At 37.7% G+C, this 25,227-nt stretch overlaps 3 protein-coding genes and 1 long non-coding RNA gene across 7 annotated transcripts in view; 1 reads left to right on the top strand and 3 right to left on the bottom strand.

Annotated features, from left to right (window-relative positions):
* The window catches only part of ikbkb (inhibitor of nuclear factor kappa B kinase subunit beta), a 30,815-nt gene extending 20,423 nt beyond the window's left edge, over positions 1 to 10,392 (top strand). For both annotated transcript variants that reach the window (XM_016677112.1, XM_007563440.2), the window contains exons 9-22: positions 621 to 728; positions 2,695 to 2,824; positions 2,892 to 3,086; positions 3,161 to 3,275; positions 4,431 to 4,554; positions 5,207 to 5,358; positions 5,468 to 5,529; positions 5,605 to 5,705; positions 5,790 to 5,839; positions 5,940 to 6,039; positions 8,736 to 8,883; positions 9,084 to 9,181; positions 9,428 to 9,521; positions 9,627 to 10,392. In XM_016677112.1, coding sequence (XP_016532598.1) covers positions 621 to 728; positions 2,695 to 2,824; positions 2,892 to 3,086; positions 3,161 to 3,275; positions 4,431 to 4,554; positions 5,207 to 5,358; positions 5,468 to 5,529; positions 5,605 to 5,705; positions 5,790 to 5,839; positions 5,940 to 6,039; positions 8,736 to 8,883; positions 9,084 to 9,181; positions 9,428 to 9,521; positions 9,627 to 9,686 — 1,537 coding nt within the window. In that variant the 3' untranslated portion in view covers positions 9,687 to 10,392. The remainder of the gene's footprint in view (positions 1 to 620; positions 729 to 2,694; positions 2,825 to 2,891; positions 3,087 to 3,160; positions 3,276 to 4,430; positions 4,555 to 5,206; positions 5,359 to 5,467; positions 5,530 to 5,604; positions 5,706 to 5,789; positions 5,840 to 5,939; positions 6,040 to 8,735; positions 8,884 to 9,083; positions 9,182 to 9,427; positions 9,522 to 9,626) is intronic.
* LOC103145867 (lymphocyte antigen 6 family member D) overlaps positions 1 to 25,227 on the bottom strand; it is a 670,619-nt gene that overhangs the window by 49,085 nt on the left and 596,307 nt on the right. The window lies entirely within an intron of this gene.
* On the bottom strand, positions 112 to 4,494 carry LOC103145826 (uncharacterized). The gene is made up of 2 exons (XR_477066.2): positions 4,409 to 4,494; positions 112 to 561 (listed from the first exon to the last, which is right to left on the bottom strand). It is a non-coding gene; the product is annotated as an uncharacterized LOC103145826 (long non-coding RNA).
* Positions 11,230 to 24,251, bottom strand: vdac3 (voltage-dependent anion channel 3). Of its 3 annotated transcripts, XM_007563441.2 has the most exons (10): positions 24,170 to 24,250; positions 20,556 to 20,672; positions 18,701 to 18,772; positions 17,939 to 17,988; positions 15,075 to 15,227; positions 14,940 to 14,992; positions 14,637 to 14,861; positions 13,001 to 13,151; positions 11,914 to 11,971; positions 11,230 to 11,821 (listed from the first exon to the last, which is right to left on the bottom strand). In XM_007563441.2, the coding sequence occupies exons 2-10, from the start codon at positions 20,668 to 20,670 to the stop codon at positions 11,730 to 11,732; spliced, it is 969 nt and encodes a 322-aa protein (XP_007563503.1). In that variant the 5' UTR covers positions 20,671 to 20,672; positions 24,170 to 24,250; the 3' UTR covers positions 11,230 to 11,729. The 3 variants fall into 3 exon arrangements, with proteins under 3 accessions (XP_007563503.1, XP_007563504.1, XP_016532613.1); XM_007563442.2 differs by lacking the exon at positions 20,556 to 20,672 and having other exon boundaries at positions 24,170 to 24,251; XM_016677127.1 differs by lacking the exon at positions 24,170 to 24,250 and having other exon boundaries at positions 20,556 to 20,691.

Here is a 25,227-nt window from a genome sequence, read left to right as displayed (position 1 = left end):
GGTCACATAAAAGGTGGAAGGAAAGAATTTGTGTTGATTTTCTTTTTTACATCTAGAAAACTTTCTTCACCCACTGCATGTCTATTGTTGCAACAATGAAAAATCCCAAGCTGGCATCAATAAAGTACATTTATTTTAATACAGATGAAATCGTGCAATCTGCAGTGACTCATTGTGGATCATTTTTACTGTTGGATGTCAAAACACAGAACAGTGATGAAGACTTCTACCTTTCTTCTACCTTATCCCACGTTCTATCAGCAGTAATAACGTAAGACAATTTAGCAATAATATTTTCTGAAGCTAGACAATTATTGGCCTTATTTAAGATAAATATTGTTGCATGACGTCTGGACTGAATGTAAGAAAAACAGGAGTTTCCAATGAATTGCAGGATATGTGGGTGGTGCCAGCATCAGTGCCCCTTGTTGTTTCACCAGTGTAATGAATGACGTGAAGCTCATGGGGGACGCTGTTGGAAAAATACTCCCTAAGCTTGGCAGGAAGTCATGGTCTGGTCTTTGCAGAGAGGAATTTCACTCCAACAATCATCCCACCCTCCTAAAGACACAAAGAGGACAAAGTCAACATGAGGCTCTGACCCATCTGTGTCTTTTTAGGCACAACAAAGTGAGGCTGAAGAACGACAACGACATCGTAGTTTACGAGAGCCTCTCTGGCGACATCCGCTTCTCCAAAAACCTGCCCCAGCCCAACAACCTCAACAGGTGATTTTATACACAACACACACCAAACTCAGCTAGAAAATACTCCCTACTACATAGTTACTTTATAATAATAATAATAATAATGCATTTCATTTGTAGGCGCCTTTCTGGACACCCAAGGTCACCTTGACATAAAAGCAAGCAGATTATAAAATACATACCGGTAATAAAAAACAAACAAACAAAAAAAAAAAAAAAGATTTATAAGACAGTACAAAGATAATTAAAGGCTGTATGCTAGTTCAAACGAATGGTTTTGAGTTTGGACTTAAAATAAATATAAATATATAAATATAAATGTGTTAGAGAATGTTTGGTATTATCATTTTATTACTTTAGTTTATATTCAGTCTTATGTTAATTAGTTTAAAGTGTTCTCTTCCTTATGTGTGTATGAACTGACCTGGAGGTTAGGACTGTCTGTTTCATCTTCATGTGTAACAGTTAACTCTGTGTTTCCCAGACCTTAATTCTTATCAACCAGAATACCTCCTAACTGCCTGTGAGCAGTCGTATTTTGTCTCTTGTATAGTTTGACCTAGAGCTGAACTGGGCTCAGATCGTAGATCAGATATCACACCTGGAAGAACTGAGTTGCTGGTTTGTTTAGGTTAAATGTTTTACGACCTCTGTTGTTTTTTTCTGGCTGCTCTGCTTTGACAATAAAACAGGGGCTCACGCGGAGGCAGATCAGAACTCTCTGTGAACGGCTGAAAAAGTTGTTGATGGAGATTTCTCCTTTTGCAAAAGCTTGTCATAAAATTCATATACGTTGTCTGTGGTCTTTTTTATAGGTTTGAGAAAAATACCTAACAAAATGTACATATATTTATATATAAAAAAATAAGAGCCCACTTCACTGAGCCCATTGAAAAACCTCCTGGTTGTTCCACCAAAGTTAAAACATTAGAATTATTGTTTCTATATGAATATGAACTTGTTTTCTTTGCATTATTTGAGGTCTGAATGCACTGCATCTTTTTTATTTCTCATTTTCTGCCAATAAATACAAAATTTTTGCTCAGAATTTTAGAGACAAGTATATATAAAAACATTTTCCACTCACTGTCTGACTAGGGCTGGACGATATTGCTGAAAAATGTATCACCATATTAGGCTTTCATATCAGTCGATATCAATAATAAACACACCAGTTTTGAAAAAACTTGTTTTGATGCTAGGAGGACGTGATTTATTTTTTAGCTGTATCAAAATTGGTTTATATTGCAAAACTGCAATTGAAACACTTTTTTTCTCATCACACAAATTACATAATCAACAACCGAATGTCGTTGATAATGGCGGAAACTACAAAGAAGACAGGAAGTAGTTGGAGGAAGATGACACTGCATGGTTTTTAATGTCATGTCGCGTGAAAAAAGTTATTTCTTATTTAATGTAAATCTTGTCTCATTTCTTTTGATGTCATGTAGGGCTGGAAAATAACTCTCTGGTCACTCTGGTTACCTAGCAACAACTTGCTGAGTAACTTGTGGTTACCTAGCAACGATCTGTTGAGTAACTGAGTAACAGTTTCACTGCTCTGTCTCATAACTGCTTAAATAAAAAAGAAACTGAATTAAACAGGAATAAAACGCTAATTTAACAGAAAACTAGTCAATTATTATTAATATTGACTGAAATATTGACATGTTTTCAGCCACCAGCGTTGTGTTTGAACTGTTTCCTTAATGGTATCCTTCCAGTTAAATCAAATGCTGTGAATTAAAACCATTACATTATCTGGTCTAACCCTGGCCAAATTAAAGAATACTTATCTTAGTGTATGAAAAGTTCAGATTTGTTGAAATTTCTTAAACAGAATCTCATTACTGGATTTCAAAGCAAACAGAAATAGTTTTGCTGACTTAAAACAAAAAAAGGTCAGTCTGGTTTAATGTTTGTGTTTATTTTTATAATGCATAAAGATGTGTTTTCACCTCCATCTCTGTCTGTTGTCTGACAGTCTGTTATCGGAGAGGCTGGAAAAGTGGCTCCAGCTCATGTTAAAATGGTCGCCAAAGGAGAGAGGCAAAGACCCCAATAACACGCCCAGCGACTGCTTCCACCAGCTGGAGTCCATACTGCAGCTCAAGGTGAGCAGAGAACCATTTTTACTTTTACGTCCTGCTTTGTTTCCCTCATTTTATGCCGTCTCTTCAGCTGGTTCATGTCCTGAACATGATGTCTGCTAAAATCCTGATATACGCCATCTCGGACGATGAGACGGTAGCCAACCTTCAGCTGAGGATTGAAAAAGACACCAACATCCCTGCAGCCAATCAGGAGCTGCTGCTGGAAGCAGGGCTGGTCCTGGAGCCAAACGCGCTCGCCTCTCAGTCCGCAGTAGATTACATGGTAACGACGTCTTACAAGCAAAGTGTAAAACCTCAAACCTTGAGACTCTGGCTCATTATTTTGCTTTTCTATAGGAGGTAGATGGACGACGAACAGACTACACTCTTGTTTTCTTATTTGATTGCTCCTCTTGCACGTATGAGCCCCAGTTCAGTCCTCGGATACTTCCAGAAAACATCCGCTTCATCCGTAAGTACACAGCAGCAACTCAGCATGCTTTGGTTTGCAGAAAGGTCCTGAAGCCTCCTCAGGATGTCCATGCACAATGCAAAACACCAACTCTTACCAAGTCATCTTATTCTCGTTTCTACTGCAAATATCACACCTGACATAGGACAACACAAACTTACAAGTGACTTTTCAGCAAGATATCACAGCTTGTTTTATGTAAATAATTCTTTAATATTGGTGAAAAAGTGCTAGTCCCACTGGCAAATAAATTTACCTATAACAAGACAATTTTTGTTATAGGTAAATTATCAATGTTATAATTGAAATAATCTGCCACTGGAACTAGTACATTTTCATCAGCATCAAGAAATTACTTACTTTAAACAAACTTCTATATCTTGCTAATAAGTTACTTTTGAGTTAGATTTGTCTTAATTAAAATTTACTAAGATATTTGCACCAGAAACTAGATATAAGATTGAAAAGTCTTCAATTAATATAAAAAAAAATGTCTTAAATTAATTAAAGACAACCATCATCTTCCTAACATAATGGCCCATGTATTTTCTTCTTATTGCTAAGTGATTTTTGCAAGAAACAAAAGTCACCGCTTCTTCTTTTCCAAAACATGATTTAGGTTGTTTTGTCACAGGACTTTTGGTAACACTTTATTTGAAAGGTTATAATACTGACATGACATGACATAGTGTCATGACATAACACTGTTATAAATAAAATATAACAACTGTCATGACCCTGAAAGAGTTTTTATGAATATTTATGACTGCTGTCATGAAGTGTCATTTGGCCAACAATGCCATTGTAAAGTTGCAATCAAAGAGCATTAAATGTCAACTTAGCATTTTTCGGTAAATAATGACACTTTTAAAGAAAAGTTGCATTAAAATAGCATTAAAAGTCCATTAAAAGTGTCAACTCGGGCAAAAGTTTGAGACGTCTTCATAGGCTGAAACATGACTGAAGCCTGTTAAGGCTTGCTAGCATACAAACAAGCCATTAGCAGCTAGCATGTTGCTTTCTAGCTAGCTAGCTAGCACAGTTTTGGTTCCTCCTACATTTCTTTTGTACATTTCTGTTATGATATAGTTCTTAAAAGATTTTAAAATGTCTAAAAGTTGAGTTGATGAAACCTGCTCCTTGTCTCTGTCGCAGAAAAAGATCCCAGACACTCTCTTCCGTACAGCCAGCTGAGGAGGACATGCGGCCAGGTGTGGCACACCATCCGCTCCCTGAAGGAAGACTGGCAGCGGCTGCAGCAAGGCCAGAAAGCTGCCATGTAGGTCCGGCACACCAGCCAACCAACACGGAACTGAGCAAAAGTTTAAACCACTCCTGATTCATGTTTTACTGCTATGGAAACTAAAGAATGGTCCTGGAAATTATTTATCCAAATGAAATACAATTTAAACAGCAGGATTGAAATATTCATAGTTAAAAATACTTAGTGGTAAAATTTTACCCCAGTGGTTGAGAGTCATATCTGAACCTTCACCAGGGCTGTTTTTTGGGGTAAATTTCTACCCCATTATCTGTTTTTCCAAGGAAAATGCAAAGGAATTAAAGGAGAGCAAAGATTCTTATCAGAAAACAGCCTTGAGATTAAAGTTAATCTTATATTTTAAGTTGAGATTTAAGTTTAACTTAAATTAAAACTTAACTTAAACTCTAACTTACGTTAACTTAAATTTTAAATTAAATTCAAACTTAAGTTACAATTTAAGTTAACTAAAAATTTTTAAATAAGTCAAAGTTTAACATAAATTGTAACGTTAACTTAAGACGACTTTAAAATATCACATGATTATTTTTACTTTTTTGGAAACAAAATACAAGCTAGGTTAAGGCGGTAAATGAACCAAGGTTTTTTCACACTGTTTACATATTTATGCACATGCAGAAAGAACATTTTCTACTTCTTCTTCTCTCAGCATGAGCCTCCTGCGGCACAACTCCACGTTGTCCAAACAGAAGATTGAGATGGTTTCCATGTACCAGCGGCTGACAGCCAAGCTGGATTTCTTCAACACCAGCCTTCACATCGACATGGACAAGTACAACGAGCAGACAGCCACAGGGATCGGTACGTTATATTTTTATTTTACAGAAATTTGAAATAGATTAGGAAATATCGACATTTCACCTCAGCAGGAGCTAATTTATCCAAAACTGTCTGGATGACACTTTTACAGCGTCGGAGAAACTTCTGAGCGTTTGGAGGGAAATGGAGCAAACGGCCCTGAGCTGTGGTCAGGTATGCTGGAGTGTTTCATTGTCTATGTAAGGAGTATTCGCATTATTCAAAGGATTAAAATGTGTGTGTTTGAAGGCCCAGGTGACCGAACTGGAAGAGGAGATGATGAAGCTGCAGCCAGACATCGTGGATGTGCAGAGGCAGCCATGGAGGAGCGGCGAGACTTTGGACACGCTGTGAGTCTGACCTAGAGTTTAAAAATAAACCCAAAAACCCACTTCTCCTTCAGCTCAGACTCACTTCTGCTTTTTAATCCTCAGGGAAGGAAAAGCCATGGAGTTGTTCCGCAAACTCAGGGAAAAACCCAGAGGTATGGGCTTTTTTCTTTTCTTTCTTTCTTTCTCAAGCATCACCACTCGTCTGGGTGTCTGCAAATGGAAACAAACAACGTTCTGGTTTTCCTTCCTCAGACCAGCGGACGCCAGGAGATGGCACAGAGACGGCCCGTCTGATGGTTCAGGCGGTGCAGTTCTACGAGAAGAAACTCAGAGATTTCTACACAGTCCTCAGGTACTTCACTAACATCCACATGTAGTTTGTGCATTTATCAGCCAAGAAACAGTCTAAAATGGAAATAAATTATAAATTTATGGTTGTCGTAGCATAATTTAGTCAAACTTATAATAATCACAAAAGAACTTGCTTACGTTCCTCTAGGATATTTAATCAATGGCTTGTTAAGGTGAAAAAATTAACTTCATGGCATCACAAATTTTAATTTTTTTATCTTTTAATTTTTTAATGAATGCACACATTGTCCTTCATGTAAGAGTCGTAGCACCATGCCAGATGAGTTCTTATAGCATTTGGGATTCTTATGAATATAAACAATACTCAAATATTAAAAAATTATTGTTAGTAGCAGTTTGACTTTAATGAACGTAGTGCACAAAGCTATATAAAAATAAAATAAATGTAAAACAAAAGCAAACAAATCAAAAGAAGAATAGTAGCAAAGCATATTTACATGTTCAAAGGAGTGGATGGAAGTAAATTATGAAGTTATACTCTTTTTTTGGGGGGTGAACAATATGAAACTATTGACCAACAGGCGTATTAAACCTACCTGATATTAGGCCTGACACAACAACAAATTCTGCTGGACGATAAATTGTCTTAGACGTTTTTGAGATAAACGATAATATTGTTGTTTTGAGGCTATTTTTTAAATAAATGCCCTAATAATGCAAGAACACATGCTCAAAGCTCAATAAACATTAAATTTAAACATTTAACTCTGGAACTGGAAGACATTTTAAATATCCAAAATAAATAAAACAACAAAATGAATTATGGTTTTAATCTGTCATGTGATTAATTGATTTCTTGCTTATTACGACAGGCACTCGACAAAATGCATCTGGTTTCTCAGTGATGCTTTTATGACTTTTTATTTTTGTGTTTTTATGATGTTGCTGAAATGTGATAAGAAATTAACTTGATTGATTGATTGGATAGGCCTCCAAAACAGTTTCCAGCCCAGGGCCCCACATTCTTGTAAATCCGGTCCTGATCACATTAAAAATAATCTTTCCTGAAGCCGCATCCTTCTGTGTTTATTCGAATGGAGGACTGAAATGCAGACAGGAGGCAGAGCTGGATCAAAAATAAAGGATTTAATGATGTGAACTCAGACAAAACCCAGACGTGTGACAAAGCAAAACAAGGCAACCACAGCTCAGAGTCAGGATAACCAGCACAGAATAAGTACAGAGGAGCGTGATTACAAGTGAGATTAATAAAACCAAGCGGAAACGAGAAGCCTGGGGGGAAATCTGACAGGACGAACAAAAGCAAATAGAGAAACTAGAGAACTACATAATCACAAAGCCATTTCTGCAAACAAGTAGCTTGATTGTTTCTTTGCATTGGCATGAAGGTCATAGATTTCTCCTCATATTTGATTGGGAAGATTTTTTGGTTGAATCCAGACCAGCAGCTGGACCCAAAGCGCTCAGAGGCACAACTGGAGCCATGCCAGTCCAGTCTGGACTCAACCAGGTTGTCTTTAGGTTGTCTTTAACTTTATTTGACCAAACCAAGCCATGTGTGCATGATACATTCACTATCAGTAATACCAGAATGCTCCCTCACACCCGACCCAGTAACCTCAGGCTTTGACACACAAGCAGATGCACTGCAGAAGAATTTGTAAAACCCTGCAAAACCATCCACTTCCAAGGTAGTTTTTAGCATCATAATGCAGTCTTCATTTGTGTGAGGTTAAAGGGGACCTATTATGCAAAATTCACATTTTGCCAGTTTTTGTACTTGCATTTGGGTCTCAACTGCTTGAGTTCTAAAGTTTTAGCCGTTTAGAAACGGCTAGAACTTTTTAGAAAGTCTTAGCTGTTTCTAAAACTTCCCGATTCTTAAGTCCCATTTAACAGGCACTGCACTGTTACCTAGCAACCCACGCTGAGCTCCAGCACGTTTGGTCAGCTGGTTTTACCACTGTATGCACTGTACAATGGCTGCTGGAAAAGACAAATGTTTTGTTGTTGACTTACCATCCAGAAATCACTTGCTGCATTCTTGTTGGTTGTACAGGAGGCGCTACTTCTGCTTTTCAAAGATGTACAGTTGTATAGTTGTCCACCTGTTTGTAGTCATTTTCATGTACGGGTGTAAATGCTGAGTTAGGAGGGATGTGGCCACAGCAGCTTATTTTGATTTAAAGTGACAAGACACCCAGCTCTAAATAGGCAGAACGGAATAGACTAAAATCTGATCATCTAAGAATGATTTTGAGGTAAATATGTACTGAACATGTTTCATAGACTAGGGGTGAACCGAGTTATCAGCCAGCCGATTTATTGTTGTCGATTTCCTTAATTTTTAGGGACCAGTGATTGGTTGATACTTACATGTGAAGCTGATTTTTTCTGCTTCAGGAAAGGTTTAAAAATCAACCACTGTCCTCTCCTTCTCTCCCATCAGAGAAGGTTGAATGGTAGATCGACCCACTGTTGACATCTTTGCAACTTTCTTGCTTTATCTAGTAACTGTTATCTAATAACAAAGGAAATTGGTATCGACCTAAATCAGAATCGGCAGGTCAGGCTTTTTAAAGATCAGTAATCTATTCTAACCTGTCCAAGGAGCACAACAGGATACCTTTAGTGGTTACCTTTTGCACAGGTAAATCCCAACAACTGCCACTCCAGTTGCTAAAATGTTTGGGGGTTTTCTGTGTGTGTGTGCAGTAAGACTGCAATGTGTCGCCACCGTGTGATGGAGCTGCTGCCGAAGGTGGAGGAAGTGGTCCAGAAGTTGGCCGAGAGCGAACAGGTCCTGATGGGTCTGCAGGAGAAACGACAGAAGGAGCTTTGGGACCTGCTGAAAATCGCCTGTGTAAGAACGCTCAATTAATTTCACAGAAACATACGACACAAGATCTTACTTATTTTGAATGATTAAAACTTTAAGAAAGCAATCTGTAAAACAGGAGGAGGAAGAAGCAGCTGGTTATCCAAATGTACAATCAAGACAAATATTCAGCTACAGCACCTGCTGTAGCGAGCGTGAAAAAGCATTTTCTCTTTTTTGTGCAGAGCAAAGTTCGAAGCCCTGTTAGCGGGAGCCCTGATGGACTCCGGACGCCTTCGTCCGTGCCTCCTCTGTTGACCCCTAGAAACAGCTTGCAGCAGCAGTGAGTATTTAATCAGTAGCAACTCCTTAACCTTATGCAGCTTTGATAAACATCGAGCTCTCTGAGGAAGTTCTGAGAATATCTTCTCATCAGAAAACATGTGAAGGCGTTGTTTGGAGTTGAACGCTCCTTTTTTTCTACCATCTCTTTATTTTTCATGCTTGCATGCAGTCCAGTTTCCTGGGAATACAGTCACAGACAAGTTGTGATAACAGTATTAACGCCATGAATCATGCGTGTCTGCAGGGATGAGTCTCTAGTGGAGGAGAGCAGGACGTTTGAGAGTCGCCTTCAGAGTTTACTGCATGAAACCATCCAGGAGTCAGAGAGCAGCATGGAGGTTTGTCCACTCATACTGAAAGAATTGTGAAAGAATTGAGCCTGCTGTTCTTTAATGTACTGCTGGAATGGTGAAAGTGTTTTTATTTTGTGTTTTTTCTCCTAGATGCTGAAGGAATGGACGTGGCTGCGAGGAGAGCAGAGCTTCTCCAGCGATCTCTCCTGAAAGTGAATTTGCCTAAACGTGACTCTCTGCTGCCTCCGTGTGGTCGGCGATTGTAACAACAGGAGGATGCGAATCCAGTTCTGGAGTTTAACAGAGATTTATCTGAGGGATCCCACATTTCCAGGAACATGGGATCTAAAAAATAACATTCTAGGGTTTATTTTGTAAAATACTTCCTTACCAGGATATTTTAAAAAAAATCTTTCGCAGGGTTTTAACATCTACAAACACTTAACTATAAAAAAACTGCAAATTTTATCCTCAGTTTTACACTTAAAGGTGAATGTAAATAATTTTATACAGAAATGTAAGGATATCCATTTCTGTGCTGGATTTTTTTCCTCTTATGCAAACTGATACAAATACAATCCACCCTATGGTGTGTCTTCTTACAATTATTTTTTAACAGACGCTTTATTTTTAATCCAAATTGTTACTGTACAGAAGGAAACATTAGCGTTATTACACACATTATACCATTAGGCCTGTAAATATCTTCTAATCACAATTTGCTATTTCAGGTGTTTAGAAGAAATTAAGACGTATTTTTATACTTGTGTTGAACCAATTCAGCTGTAATTTGAACTCATTTTCATGTTTTGAGTGAAAGAATATTTTTGGTAACATTTCTTTAAATGTAGTGACCTCTCTGTCACAGTTTTACTCATAAACACAATCTGAAATAAATCAAATACTGACAAAGTAACATTTGGTGTATCATTTAACGGTTCTTACTATGCGGGTTAGTTTTTCCAGCTTTGGTCATCAGACAGATTCAACCTTTTCCAAATATTTAGTTGTAAGACTTTTAACTAATAGAAGCTCTATTTGTTTATTTTATACCAAGTTTTGAGGAAGATGATGAATTTAGAAGAATTTCATCCACTGTAAGCAATGCAGCAGCACCTCTAGCAGTAAAACATCCCCACAGCATGATGCTTCCACCTCTATGCTTGCTTGTTTGGCACATAAGGTTTGGAGCCTCACATTTGCTCTACAATCATTTTCAATATTTTTGTCTCATTTGACCATAAAACTTTTATTCAGAAAGCTTCCCAGTGTGAGCAGCTGAAAGTTCAAGTCCATCTTGAAGTTGTCGGTTTGGGTCGGCGCAAGGTAAATTTAAAAGTTTTTGTAAAACTCTTCTTTGTGGATCGTGAAACTGATGGAGCCTTGGTGGTTTCTCTGACTAGACCAACTTCCTCTATGGCTGATAATTAACTTAATAATAAAAATACTACAAATCAACAAGATTGTGGTGTTTGACATTCTTTATTTCATTTATTCGATGAAATTACTTTGAGGTCCTACATGTTAACGATACTTCCTATACTTCCACAGCACAGTTGTGAAATGTGACAAAGGCTGAAACATGACAGGACGAGTTGACACGGAAATCCAAATATCAATCGATTCCTTTTGTTTTGTTTTTTTTTTACCAAATAAGATCTGAAAAACACATTTAGGCAGCTGAGGATTTACAGTTTGCTACTGAGGTCAGGAGGAAGAATCAAAGTCAGCTTCTCAGGTTGAGAGAAGGAGGTTTCATCTTTCGCTCTGGTTTTTATTGCATCCGTTTTGTACAAACTTTCACAAAAGTCTTAAAATCATGCAACAAAACCACAACACTCCAAACAGGCAGCCTGTGTTAATCCTACCATAATCCAGCTGAACGTAACTAAACCAACCAGACAGTTAAAATGAAAAGATGCCTCAGAACTTGCGTCTTCTCTGCAAACACTAATGCTCAAGTTAAAAGTGCACTTTTATTTGTTAATCGTATTGTTTTTGCTGCATACTGATAAAAATACGCTCTTAGGTTTGTGTTGAAAGTCATAGATATACTAAAATGTAAAAATAAATTAGGACTGGGTGGTAGTTACAGTACTGTAGGTCTTGGAGGTTATCAGGGTTTCAGGGTTAAGGCCAAAGAGCGTGTGTGTGTGTTGGACTCAAGAGGGGTGATGTGTTCACGTGTTGCTGAGTGTCGTCACATTTGAGGCCATTTTGTTTTTTTTTCTTTTCCCATCTCCGTTCTCTGGTTTATGCCTCCACTTCGAACGACATGCCGACTTTGTGTCCGCCGGAGCTGACGTTCTTCCCGTCGATCATCGCAGAGAGGGAGAGATTCACTCCTGCATGGGGAGAGCATCGGGAGTGAGTTTCAGGTGATTGCTCTTTGAGTTGATTCTGCTAAAAACAACATTCAAAATGTCAGAGGGCGAACCTGGCCTGAGGGTTCGTGTGTATCCAAGCCCAACGACGCCGGAATTGTTGACTTTTGCCTGAGAGGAGAGAGAGGAAAAAAAAAAGGTCATAATTCAAGGAATTATAATTATTCTTAAACATTTCATACATTTTTATACTTCCATTTGGGTCTCTAACACTTCAAAAACAGTCCATGCGCTTAAAAAAAAACAACAACACATAGCTGCTTTTTTGTAATAAGTTTTATGGTTTTTGTGTCTGGAAAATGAGCTGCTTCAGAAATCCTCTTCCAATCGACAGGCATGCTGCACCGTTACCTAGCAACCCAGCAAAGCCCAATCCATCTCCTAGCAACCCAGCAAAGCCCAATCCGTCTCCTAGCAACCCAGGCAAAGTTCCAGCAGCAGCTTATTTGGATTTAAGATGACAAGACGCCAAAAAGCAGCTCATTCTGAAGGAGCTTAAAACTGGGGAAACTGACCAAAATCCAAGAAAGATTTTGTGCAAACAAAATGTAATATTCGTTAAACATATCCTCAGCTGTTAAGGAACCATGTCAGGTCATCATTAATGAACACACACAGATCTTTTGATGCATTATATGTCAATATTTAGAGCAATGTTTTTGCCCAAAACAGTGAGACCAGATCTGCCTTGTTGCCTTTTGGGACAAAACTTGCTAAGAAGAGAAAAAGTTACATGAAAACAGAGTTTTTAAAAAATAAATAAATACTACTAACCTTTATTACATTTGATCTCATTATAAGAAGTTTGAAAAAGAAAAGCCAAACGATAAATTTTTTCCAGGCCGTCTCTCCAAATCAATCCCACGTATATACTCTCTTTTGAAAAAACTCAAGAAACAAAGAAAAACACTTATATTTTTTATATTTAAGTACATTTATATATTGTCTTCATTGAGGGGAGAAGCGGTACTGAAACCAACATCCTTGTTTGTGTGCATAAACACATTAAAAGTTCCTCAACACTCAAAAAGGACATTTTCACTTATTTTAGAGGATATTTCAGATGTGCCACTAAGTGTCATTCATAACATGAATTTCTAACTCCAGTAAATAACATGTGCTGCATGTGTTATTTCTTACAGACAGAGAGGAGTCCTTGTGCAGATGGTATTTGGTTCCAATCCCAAAGCGTGTGTTGTTGCTTCCTGCTGTCCAGGCCAGGTTCACCGCCGCCTCCAAGTTCCTGTTCACCTTCTGGTAAATGGAGGCCCCAAACTCTGACCCGTCATTACTGAAACAAAAAGACCCGAGCACAATGTAAAAAAATAAAAGAGTGTCTCTATTACAGAAATCTCCTTTTCCTTTACCAGAAACATTTAAACAGAAGGGAGACTTGTTACATCATCTTTCAGTAATACAATTTACTGAAACTCATATTTTGTGTTAATTTTAAATATAACACATTTTGAGTCATCAGAATATAGTCCTTAATTCATTTTATTTGTATTTTAGGTCTTTTAAAACCATTTGTTTTGAAGCACTAAAAGAAACAGCCAAAACCCATGTGAATTATAACCTGAAAGTAGGAGTGATTAGGTATGGAATGCTATTTTGGTCATTAATCACAGGCTTGCCGGCTTCACTTACTGTCCACCAGATGCCATTAGAAACCCAAATACATATTTAATAGAAGCCAGCAGACATTTAATATACACCCCTATTATTTTAAAAGTGTAGCGCATTAAACACCTGGTGGCATTTTCTGACTAAAGTTAGTAACTCTTACCACTGATTTTTCTTTTATTACCTGCATTTTTCTTTAATTTCAATTTCATTACAAGAAGAGCTATAAACATCCAGTGAATTTTTCCTGGAAAAAAAAGACTAGAGCACATCTATTTATTAAACTTGGTTAAACTGAAAAGGTTTTTTTTAATAAAGTTTTCATGTTTCTTGCTGAGAATAGATCAAAAGATGTTCTAGACCTAAAAATTCAAAAACAATTACACAAAAAGTTACGAAACTCTACGCCTTTGTTTAAAACAAAAAATGTCACTTTGTTTTATTAAAATATTGCATGTTTAATTTGTTGCTGAGCATATAAAAAATGTTTTAAGCTGGAAAAACAATTTTGACTTTGGGGTTTATGTTGGGACACAAATGTGCTAACTGCACACCACACCTGCTCAAACAGGATTAAATTAATTTTACACATTTTAAATGCCGGGAGCCATCTGTTAAGCATCTGCTGACTTAAATTGAACATGTAGTGGTGCTAAAGCAACACCAGATGAAGCTTTTAGTGTGTTTTGATGCACATCATTTAGTTTATATTTAACCTGCTCTAACTGTGTTTAGAATACAGTTTCACAGTGTTAGCTCTGCAAAATGATCGCAAATTCATATTGGGCATTTATTATATCATGTATCATTTATCGTAGAAAAATTTCTTATCATGATAAGAATTTTGATCAATTTCAATTGACAAACAGTATTTATCTCATGTTTTATTTTTACTATTTTCTCCACTATCTGTTCATCCATATCAGTAAATTTTACATGCAGTCACTGTGCAGTTTGTTTATTCAAGTCTCACTTCTTTAAGAAGCCTGTTTCAAGACCAGCACTTGTGTTTGTGAAGCTAAGAATGCTGTGCCATGCAATCACAACCAGTCACCTAAAAGAAAGTAATAAATAATTTTTTAAATCAGAATTACAACAGTACTACAAAATACCGCAGCGAAACTGTAAGTCTACACCTCCCACCCTTACTCACACGTGGGCATGCACATGGAAGTCAGAGCCCTGGTATCCTAAGGCCCAGTTGTATTTAGCCATTTTAGACTTGGTCTCATAGGCCATCTGGCAGCCGCCGATCAAGCTGCTGAAGGCCAGCACGGCGGCCGCGTGGACGGTGGGAGCGGCCTTGTCGAAGTCCAGGTTGCAGCCCAGGTTCATGTGGTTCCGCTTGTATGCGCTCTTCACTTTGCCATTCCTCTTGCTAAACGGACAGCAGGACAGCATAAGTGTAAAGTTTAATTTAACTTTGCAGATTTAGCATGAAAAGGATCGTTGTTACCCGGTGCTGGGAACAAACAATGCGTCCAATCCGAGCTTTAGCCCTGTAGCCAGCTGAGGACACAAGAGGCAACCAGTGAGCTCATTCTTTCAACTTCTGAGTGCAGCGCTTTCACAAAACAACTCTGAGCCCGACCTGGTCCTCCATGGTGACGTCCACGGTCAGAGTGTTGTCTGAGGTCCATTTCTGGTTGAAACTGAGCCCCAGATTGTTCACTTTGTACTTTGTCTCCAGATGGGCTCCTGACTTCCCTGTGTCTGTGTTGTTGGAGCCCGAGGTGATAAACTCCTGCAGGGACAAAGAGGGAAGAAGTGTGGAAAATGAAATGAGACAGGGAAAAAAAAATCACATATTAGTAGACTGATACAGAGGCGTGAGAAAGTAAACAAGGAGAAAATAAGCAGCTGTGGGAAACCATGGGCCGTGTCAAGAATACACGGCCCATTATGTAAAAAGGAAAACTGGAAGCTGGAGAATCACTGGTGAGGAAAAGTGAAGGCAGGACTGAGGGGGAGGCTGCTGGAGTGGATTTAAGGAGGAACACTGTCTGCTACTGCTGCAGCTGTGTCTGTTTCCACTGACCATTTAATGGTGCAAATTGGAATTATGAAAATAATTCACTTAATGGAAATATTCTTCAATAAAAGGTTTTGAGCTGGCTGTAACAAAATTAGCATATCTCGCAAAACTGCAATGGAAACACGTTTTTCGCATCACACGGATGTCACGGATGAAAAGCCAAAGAGGACGACAGGAAGTAGGGCTGTGTAATAATATCGATATCGCGATATATATCGATATTTTCTTTCCTAGAAAAAAATCGATATTCATCCGCAAGTATCGTAACATCCAACTGTCACCTTGCTCACTCATCGCTTGCTTCGCCGGGAGAGAGATTAGGTCATCAGGCTTAGAGTGATTCCTTCAGATGTTGAGTATCAAGGTTAAAAAGGTATCAAACTATTCAGAGCAGGGTACTTGGTGCACTTTATTTATTTTACAAATGCAGGTAAGCTACAGTTTGCACTGTTTAAATTAAAAGAAACATGTTTTCTCATCACTTCTTTGATTCATTTTGTCCAGCTGTCGACTTTAAGTCTGTGTCCATGTCCAACCAGAGCCAGGTATTGTGTAGTTGGTGCTTTTAATCAGTTTTCAGTTAAATTAATTAAATCCAACTCTATAACAGTCACAAAATGTCACCAAAATCACTCTGTCCCTCTAAAATCTTTCAGAAAATTGCAAAAATGTATTGAATTGTATCGTTTGCTGAATATCGCAATATATATCGTATCGTGGGCAGAATATTGTGTATCATATCGTGAGATTATTGTATCACTACAGCCCTAAGAGGAAGTGGAAGGAGGATGATGGCACACCATGTTTTATGACTTATCACATGAACAAATTTATTTACGTGTGGTTTTAGTTGCGTCTCTTGTTTAACGGAAACGCTGCAACTGTGAAACTGTGTTTTTTCCACACTAGCAGAATATCAACAATGTTTTGCCTACATTTGTAATGGAAACCCAGCTACTCAGCCCAGTAACTGCTGGAAAGAAAACAGCTGTGCACATTACTGGCCAATCTCCGCTACACCTGCCGATACTCATCATGTTTGAGGAAACACACGCAGACCTTCCTGTCTTAACATCTAACAGAAGAGTCCAAAGAAGAAGCAGACAAACGGAGATGGAGAAAGTTAAAGAGAGCAACAGTTTGAAGAAATATTTGCAGCTCCGCAGATACAGAGGATAATGTACATAAAGCCTGTTTCTTTCTGAAGCTTACATTTGTTTTTACATTTAATAATGTGTTTTAACGGGCTTTCATGTAAAAAATGAGTAGCACAAACTTGGAAAGTAAAAGAAAAGCATCATATGGTTCATAGTTATTTTATAAATAATCTGAATGATATTATTGCTTTCTAGACAGTCAGAGACACTCAGAGTGAATTCAGCTGTTCTGTGAAGGCCTGACAGGCGTTAGTGATTAAAAAGCACCATAAAAACACTCAAACACTCAGAAAACAGGGCAGGGATACAGGCGAGGAGAAGTTGATCAAGCAGGGAAGGTTATGAAAACAGTAAGTGTGGCTCAACCTGTCACAATAATAAATAGTGCTGGACGATAAATAGTCCCAGAAATTATTACTATGAACGATTCTACAGTTGTCTTGAGGCCATTTTCATCTAATATAATGATAACTGTGGAGTCAACGATCAATACATTTTCATTTCTAATGAATATTTAACACTGTATCTGGAAGACATTTTAAATATCAAAGATAACCAAACAAAACAAAAAAAACAACGAAACAAAAAATAAAATGGATTATGAAGTTTCTGTAAACAAAACTGCCTTTTAAGACACATTAATCATCAGGCTCAGAAAGGAGAACAGGAAAAACTACCAGTTTTTAGACTTTTATCGAATAAATAAAAGTTCAAACTAACCACTCTGTATTGTGTCAAATGTTTTCAAAATGGTGGCTTTTCAATAACATTACAGGGAAGCAATTATTTAAAAATTAAGCAAACTACACAAACAAGCCAACAAATGGAAATTTTTGGTCATTTTTTAATTTCTTGTGCAAGTTATTCATATATTGCTTATTGTGACGAGCTACTGCGTGGGAAAAAACAAACTACTCTGTACTGCACCCACCAGATTTCAATTTACTTTTCCTCCACTTCTTAATTTTGTTCTCATTTGTGTTAATCTGTCACAGAAAACCTCAATAAAGCACAATAAAGCTTGTGGTTGTAATGTGACAAATGTGAATGTTCTTGCAGAGTACTGCATGGCTTTGAAAGAACAGATTTAAAAGAAAAACATAATGTCTAAAATCAAACTTATATCTAATATCAGCAACTTAGAGACAAAAGTAAGGAGAACATCCAGTGTATTATATCTGAAGTAGATGAGGTCCAAGACAGAGAGCGCTTAAGTTCAATGCTTAACTCTAATTACTGAAAGATAAATACAAAACTACTTACAACCCCATTATGAGACTTGGTCTTGATATCCAGCTTCATAACTCCATAGCCTGAAGAAAAACAGGAAATAAAGGAAATGCTGGAGAAATAACAGAGCCAAGCGCTTTGGCTGCAGTGTGGCTCTAAAAGCTGCAGAATAAATAAACATGTGCAACATGCAGCAAATGAGTCCTGAATGAACACAGGAAACTCTGTGTCCATGGTTGTCCCACGAACACAGAGTTCATGGGACTAAAACTTCCTGACTAAAACCAGGAAGTTAGAGAACATAAACCCAGTTCTAAAATCCTTACTGTAGCGCAGAGGATAGACTTTAAAATATTGTTAGTTCATAAAACGGCTTAGCATCACAATACATTAAGGATCTCTCAGGTCTTCTAGTTCTGGTTTGCTCTGCATCCCCAGAACCAGAACCAAACAAGGAGAAGCAGCATTCAGCTTCTATGCACCACAAATCTGGAACAAACTTCCGAAAAACTACACAATAGCCGAAACACTGAGGTCCTTTAAATCTCAACTAAAAACCGAGCTGGTTAGAGTTGCTTTTGAAACATAATCAATGAAACATTAATCAACAATCTGATGTGTAACGTTGGCAAAATGTAATGCTTCAGTTACTGAATGTCTGTTTAATGACTTTGTATTTTTATGATGTAAAGCGCTTTGAAATGTGCTACACAAATAAACTTGATTAACAGACTGATTAGATTCAGAGAATCTTGCATTAATGCAGAGCAGGTCCACATTAATCCTGTGACTCACCATAGCCTTTGGTGAAGATATCTTTGGCATCTTTTCCCAAGTCTGAGTATGCTGGGGGGACAACCATTGTTCCTGAGGAAACACATCCATTTAAATTCTAACTAACAGCAAAAACATGCAGATACAAACTTAGCTGCATTTCCCTGAAAGATGCATAATGGCAGCTTACAAATGTTTCCAAACCAAAATGTTTAGTTTCCATTAGAAGTTTTGGGCTTGATGACTCATTTTTCCATCTCCAGATCGTTGTTCAACAAAGCCCATTTTTTCCTCTCCAGTTGGTCCGTACAATGGTCTTGATCCACTCACCACTTCACCGTTATCTCAAAAAGTAGATATTTTTTAAGCATTTTACTGACAAATGTTGCATTTTCCTGCAGTTCTGAGTAGCAAGCTTTGAAAAGCTATTAATTGAATGTAGCTTTTTCTTTAAAACAAACAAAAAAACTTTGAAGCATGAGGAAAAGCATCAATAGAAGTAGCAACAAGCCCAGAAAACATTGCATAAAATGTTAAAAAATAGATGTGACTAAAAAAACAGGAAACATTGAGCATCTTCTTCCCAAAACCACTTCAAGAAAGTACTGAAATAAATCAGATCTTTGAAGCAAATTTGAAAAGAAATTAGATATATTCTACACATTATAGTTTAGTTTGCATATACTACTCATTAGCATGAGGTATTGATTTTGACCTTTATATGATAGTGTTTTTCATGGTGGAATAAACTACTCAACAAGCAGACTAAATAAAATTTACTTTTTTACATTTGTGTGGATGTTTTTTTTCACAAGTATGTATTCAAATAAGTCTTTTAATTTGAGAACTATATGGTCTAGAACTGGAAACAGTTCAATGTTTTAACAGGACAACGACACATTTGGAGCAGATCAATCAGACTGAAGTCAAGCGTCTCATCTTAGCAAACGCCTCACCTCATGTGTGGACCAAGCTTAAAAAATTAGTCCAATCACATTGAACTGAGACTGAAATAAAAAAAAAAAGTTTCAACTGAACACTAAGCACTGAGGATGTCATCCATACATTAAACAACAGAAAGCAGCGCAAACATTGAGCTCGCGCCATCCAGCCAGCAGATGAGTTTCTTTCTGTGGGACTGACATCTCCAGCCCATTGATGTGAAACTATTGATTCTTTGGCAACAATCCCATCACAATCCAGCAGCCATTATTAAGCTAATGAAACCATTTCTCCTGCTGAGACATGCAGAACCACAGACCACAGATAACTTGCTGCCACTCACAAAATGCATGACAAACAAAATCCTTCATTATGCAACACATCAGGGCAGGAGGAGATGTAATATGTATGATGTGCAAAGACATACGACCAAGCGAGCGCAGAAGAGCTAACTTAAGCAGTAAAAGCTGGATTCTCCAGTCAGCAGCTATACGCTGCTGCAGTCCTCCACAGCGCCAGCGCCGCACTGCTTCACGCCGTCATCAGGGTCCCGTGAATTAGCATGCATGCATGACCTTGAGAGGTAAGAAGACATTTCTGACAAGGTGACTCTGTCTGATCATTTGCAATTATTTTTGCCTTCACTTGCAGTAAAGCTGGGTTAATGTTTGACTTAATCGTTTTCTTACTTTTGCCCCCCGCCCTGCCCTGACCCTTAAACCCATCATCTTGTCTACAGAAGAGTTGGACTTTGCCCATCAGGCACTGTATCCCAGTCAGAACCGGTGTAGTCCAATCAAATGCCTGGAACAGACAGACTGAAACTGGAAAATCTTTAATAGTGGCTCCAAGGTCAGCGCCGTCACCCCAAAGCGATCCAGGGACCCTGATGATGTTTTTCCTCCGTCTCCCTCCATGCACCCCCTCCACTCACCGTGACCCTCGGGGGCGTGGTGCTCACATGCCGCACAGACATCTTTGTTTTCTGCCTGCACGCCTGTTTCTGTCTTCTCCTCCTGCAGCATCACAATCCCCACTTTCTCTTCCATGTCTCCTCAAGACGAGGGAAACACCAACAGGAACAGGAGAAAGGCGAGAAGTTCTGCACAGTTCTGACATCTTCAGCTCACCGGACAGTGACTGAATATATGCATATTTTATGGCAACTGTGGTAACATTATGCACAGGTCAGCAGAATAGTGTGTGGGCTTTCTGCACAGTGCTATATAAACTATATTCCACATCTGGGGAGTTAAAGCACATTGATCATCTGGTTAAAAAAAACCCCTGAAACTAGCAGCTTTTTAGAAAGCAACAAAAAGGAGTCCATGCCATTCGATAGTTAATAACCCACAGGAACCAAATAAATACATGAACATCTCCACAATTATACCTTTTTTAACATTTCAGTGTGGTAACAGGACATACATGTTTTAATATTTCATCAAATGCAAATCAGCAGTGAGTGAGTAAAGTATGTTTATTAGAGATGCACAGATCAGAGCTTTTGTGACCAATTTCTGAACTGTTGACATTTGAAGCTTCAGAACAGATCTGAGAATTTGGGGGCATAAAAACACAAATCAATTAAATGCTTCACCACAATAAATTTAACATACCGTCTGATGGTGGTATGCAATGCCCTTTAGTCAAACTAATTTCTAATAAAACACAAGAGTATAAATATTTTTCACTCTTTGTAAATGTTCATATTATAAACTAAAATGTACTGTTATCTGTTTAACTACTCAATAATTCAGGCCGTAAAAAGCATTTAATCAATGCTGGACTACAACTATTTAGATTAGGAGCAGAGAGAATTTGGGTCATTTTTCATGTTCTTTCAAACATAACTTATTTTCCCCATAAAAAATTTTTCTTCCATCTTAATAACTGACAATATTTAATAAAAATCTAATTAAATTAATAAGTAAATAAAAGTGGTCAGAAAAAAGAAGTGCATTTCATAGGGCTCTACCAAAGTAAATACCTTAGATTAAACTGATGCAAAAAGCTTTCTGTCATCATGTTTTTGGTCCAGTCCCATCACTGAGGCGTCAGGGTCACTGAGCTTTAAATCAGTCTCTTTCGCTCGGTGTCAGAAAGCTTTGTGGCTTCTGAGTTGCTCCCTATTTCTCCCTCAGGTTCCTCAGTAGGTGCAAGCTGGCCTGCATACTTGCAGACAGCATGCAACCTGTTGTCAGTCATTGTCATTTCAGCCGACAGACACTCCTCCTCCTCTCACACTGTCCATCTCTGCCCCCCCTCTCCCCTCACGGCCTTCATTTCTCTGTCTGGCTGCTAAGTTTAGCTCCAGTAAACATGACACTGCAACACGTGACCTGGCAGTCAACATGTGTCCTCATCTAACATCAACCTATCGAAATAAAACCATATAAAATAAACGGGTTTATCCCTATTATACCTCCACTCTGTGGATGCAGGCAAACGTGGGCCTGTCACTCCAAGGTCACTTTAATTAGGCAACAACCAGGCAACCCAGAATGAACTGAAAGGTCAAAAGGACAGATAAGGTGACACAAACACAAAATGGTGGTTGTTGACAATCAGACATAATCTGTTGTGAGCAGTCTCTTTATTTTGATACATGCTGCTTTGAAACCCAAGAAAATGCGCCTAAAAAGGCATTTGTTGCATTGAGCTTGGGTAAAATATAACTATTAGGTTGATTTTAAGGAAATAAGTGACCTATTCAACATCTGCTGAGGGAGAGAGACAGGGGGAAAACAATCTAAAATGTATAAAAAGAGCAGTTACTCAACACCAGCCTAATCTCTAGATAACCAAGGTAGTGTGTGGTTGTGCCATACACTGAAGAAATGTGTGTTTGTGTGTGAGAGAGACAGATAAGGCCAAGTACAGCAAAACTAACCCTCAGACACATTATAGGTTGAACCTAAGCTGCTCCATTATGTGGTATTTTGGATGTGTTTGGCTTGACTATTACTTTTCTGTGTGCAGTGAAAACATTCACTCTGCATGTTTACCTGTGGTATTTGGCCCCAATAATAGTTACAGCATCACCTTTTATCAGCATTAAAGAGACAGAAATCAGTCACAAAATTTACCTCAATCAGCTCTATCAGATCGGCAGGTAAAATGTTAAAAGAAATCCTAGAGTAGTGTTGCTAATCATAAAACTCACCAAAACTATGAAATTATACCATATTGAACTGAACAAAAATATGATACAAGTCAGGAACCAGAGGTGCACCGATTTCATTTGGTGGCTGTTTGAGATCTAGCCACCCATTTCCAATATTTTTTCTGCAGACTTTAAACATCTAAAAAGGAGATGTTTAAAAATGTGCTGCAGGTTTTTTGGTGATCTAATTCAATAAAAAAAATTACAGGATTACATTTTTTTTGTCCATTTATGGACATGTCTCCTTTCTGTGATTTTTGATAAATTCAACATAACTGCATCAAAGTACATGCTTTGTTCAAAATGTCTAAAGACTTAAAAATACTGGAGTTGCAACCTTTGATTTAATAATTACGATTAACATTGAAGATTTGCCTCTCTGCCCTACCCCATGTCTTAATTCGATAACATCATTCTAAATCTCTGGCTTTAGAAAATCTTCTGGCACATCTGGCTCTTTCCTGTAACCTGGAGGATTGTTTTTATGTTTATGGTGTATTCCTTGGACTAAAAGTAATCTGGATCTGTCAAAATTGGGAAAAGGAGTTAAGATTCCAAAGAAAACAAAACCAACTATCAAAACAAAAGTCGGTATCGGTCAGAAAAAGCCTGATTGTTGCATCTCTAATTGTTAATTTTATCAAAAACGGGCAGAGAACTGAAGCCGGACTTCAGAACTTTGGATAGCGACATAAAAACAAATAGCATAAATTTACATAAAAACTGTTAAAAATGTATATATACGTCATTATTTTTAAAAGCAATTAGCATTGTAAAGACATAATGAAATCCTTAAGCACGGCTTTAAAGGAAGTACCAGAGAAATAGAAGTCTTTGTTTTGCTGGTTTTTCTGCTTCTTCACGAGCTCCATATGACTAAATTTCCTTAAGATTTATAACATCCTGTCGTTTTAACCCTCAGGGAACATGTTCACCACAGGGGATGTGTCCTACTGGTAACTCTTGTATGCAGTGTGCACTGAAACAAACATTTTATAAATACCCCGCATACTTTAAAATATGTCGTCAATACTTCTACATAAAATATTCACCAGTTATTACTTTTGAGCGCATCTAGATGCGAATTAACGCAACTAATAAAACGTGTAAACTTATAAAAAACACCTTTTGTCAAGTGGGTTCGAAGCATTTTGCCGCTTGCAGTGATTTTTATGTATTTATTGCAGCTGATTACAACAAACACAGGCCTAAACTAGTATCAAAACCTGGTAACGCGTCTGCGGTGCCTCCCACTCCCCCTCTCTGACTCGTTTCTCACTCACAGTCAAGCCATCTTTGTCAACAACTACAAATCACGCTGAGAAACAGGCACCCCGGCAAGTTTAAGAAGCTACAACTTTAGTAAAGTTATTGTATCTTACCTTATATTTACAACGGAGTGTGTAGACTTTCGCACCGTTGCTCAGTGTAGCTGAGTGAAGGAGAAAGCACCAACAGACACTCCGTGAGCATGCGCAGTCAAGCCTCCCGTTGAGGGCGGGGCAGTTGTGTAAATATCATTGGTAAGTGGCTGTACGTTATAAGTGGGAATAAACATTGGACCTCTATAATACAGCACCCATTAGTAAGGGTCTCTGATTCATTTCTAGCATAATATGCGACATTCTAACTGATGTTGCATAATTGTATGCCAGCACTATGATATTTGATCAGAACATAATATTTTTTCCACTCTTCTTATTCCATAAATAATATTTTAGTACTGCTTGATTAATTGATGTCTACAATACAAACTCCTGAAAAATGTTTGCGGTATAGGTGTATACAGTTGAAAGCAGAAATTTATATGCACTGTAAAACAGCTATGCTACTTTTTTTGTCAATGTTTGATATTAAATCAGACTAAATTTTTGCTTTTGTTCAATTTTGATTACCATCCATTGGTACAACGCAACAGTTTACCTATCAGGCAATCAGTTAGAATAATCATTTATTTCCAGAGTTAGGTAGTAATTAGTGACATTTACTCAATTACTTTTTTTGAGTAACTTTTGGAAACTTTTAGGGGGTTCTTTTCTATACCGTACTTTTGACTTTTACTTTAGTAATTTTATTATGAAATATCAATACTCTTACTTGAGTAAAATTTCTGGATTCTCTACCCACTGTGAGTAATTTCACTAAATAAAGAACAAACACGTTTTAACCAAAAATTCACCAGACACACACACACATGCTTGCAGTTTTTGTTAAAGTCTCATAAGATTTTTATTAAAAGAAACTGATTTAGAAAAATGTTATTTGCCTGATTTTGTTATTTTTTGTTACTTATATGAATTATTGTCATTTTTGTCCTTAAAATATCAAAATTTCCACTTAACTTTATATTTTGCTCTGTCTGATTATGTAATTTTGAAATATTAAATTAATGATAATTTGACCAGTTACTCAGTATTTGAGTAGACATTTTTTACCAAAT

The sequence above is a fragment of the Poecilia formosa genome, unplaced genomic scaffold (genome assembly GCF_000485575.1).
Source record: "Poecilia formosa unplaced genomic scaffold, Poecilia_formosa-5.1.2 Scaffold148, whole genome shotgun sequence".
Classification (NCBI taxonomy): Eukaryota; Metazoa; Chordata; class Actinopteri; order Cyprinodontiformes; family Poeciliidae; genus Poecilia; species Poecilia formosa.
The sequence above is the reverse complement of the archived record's forward strand: the minus strand, read 5'-3'. Positions and strand labels throughout refer to the sequence as shown.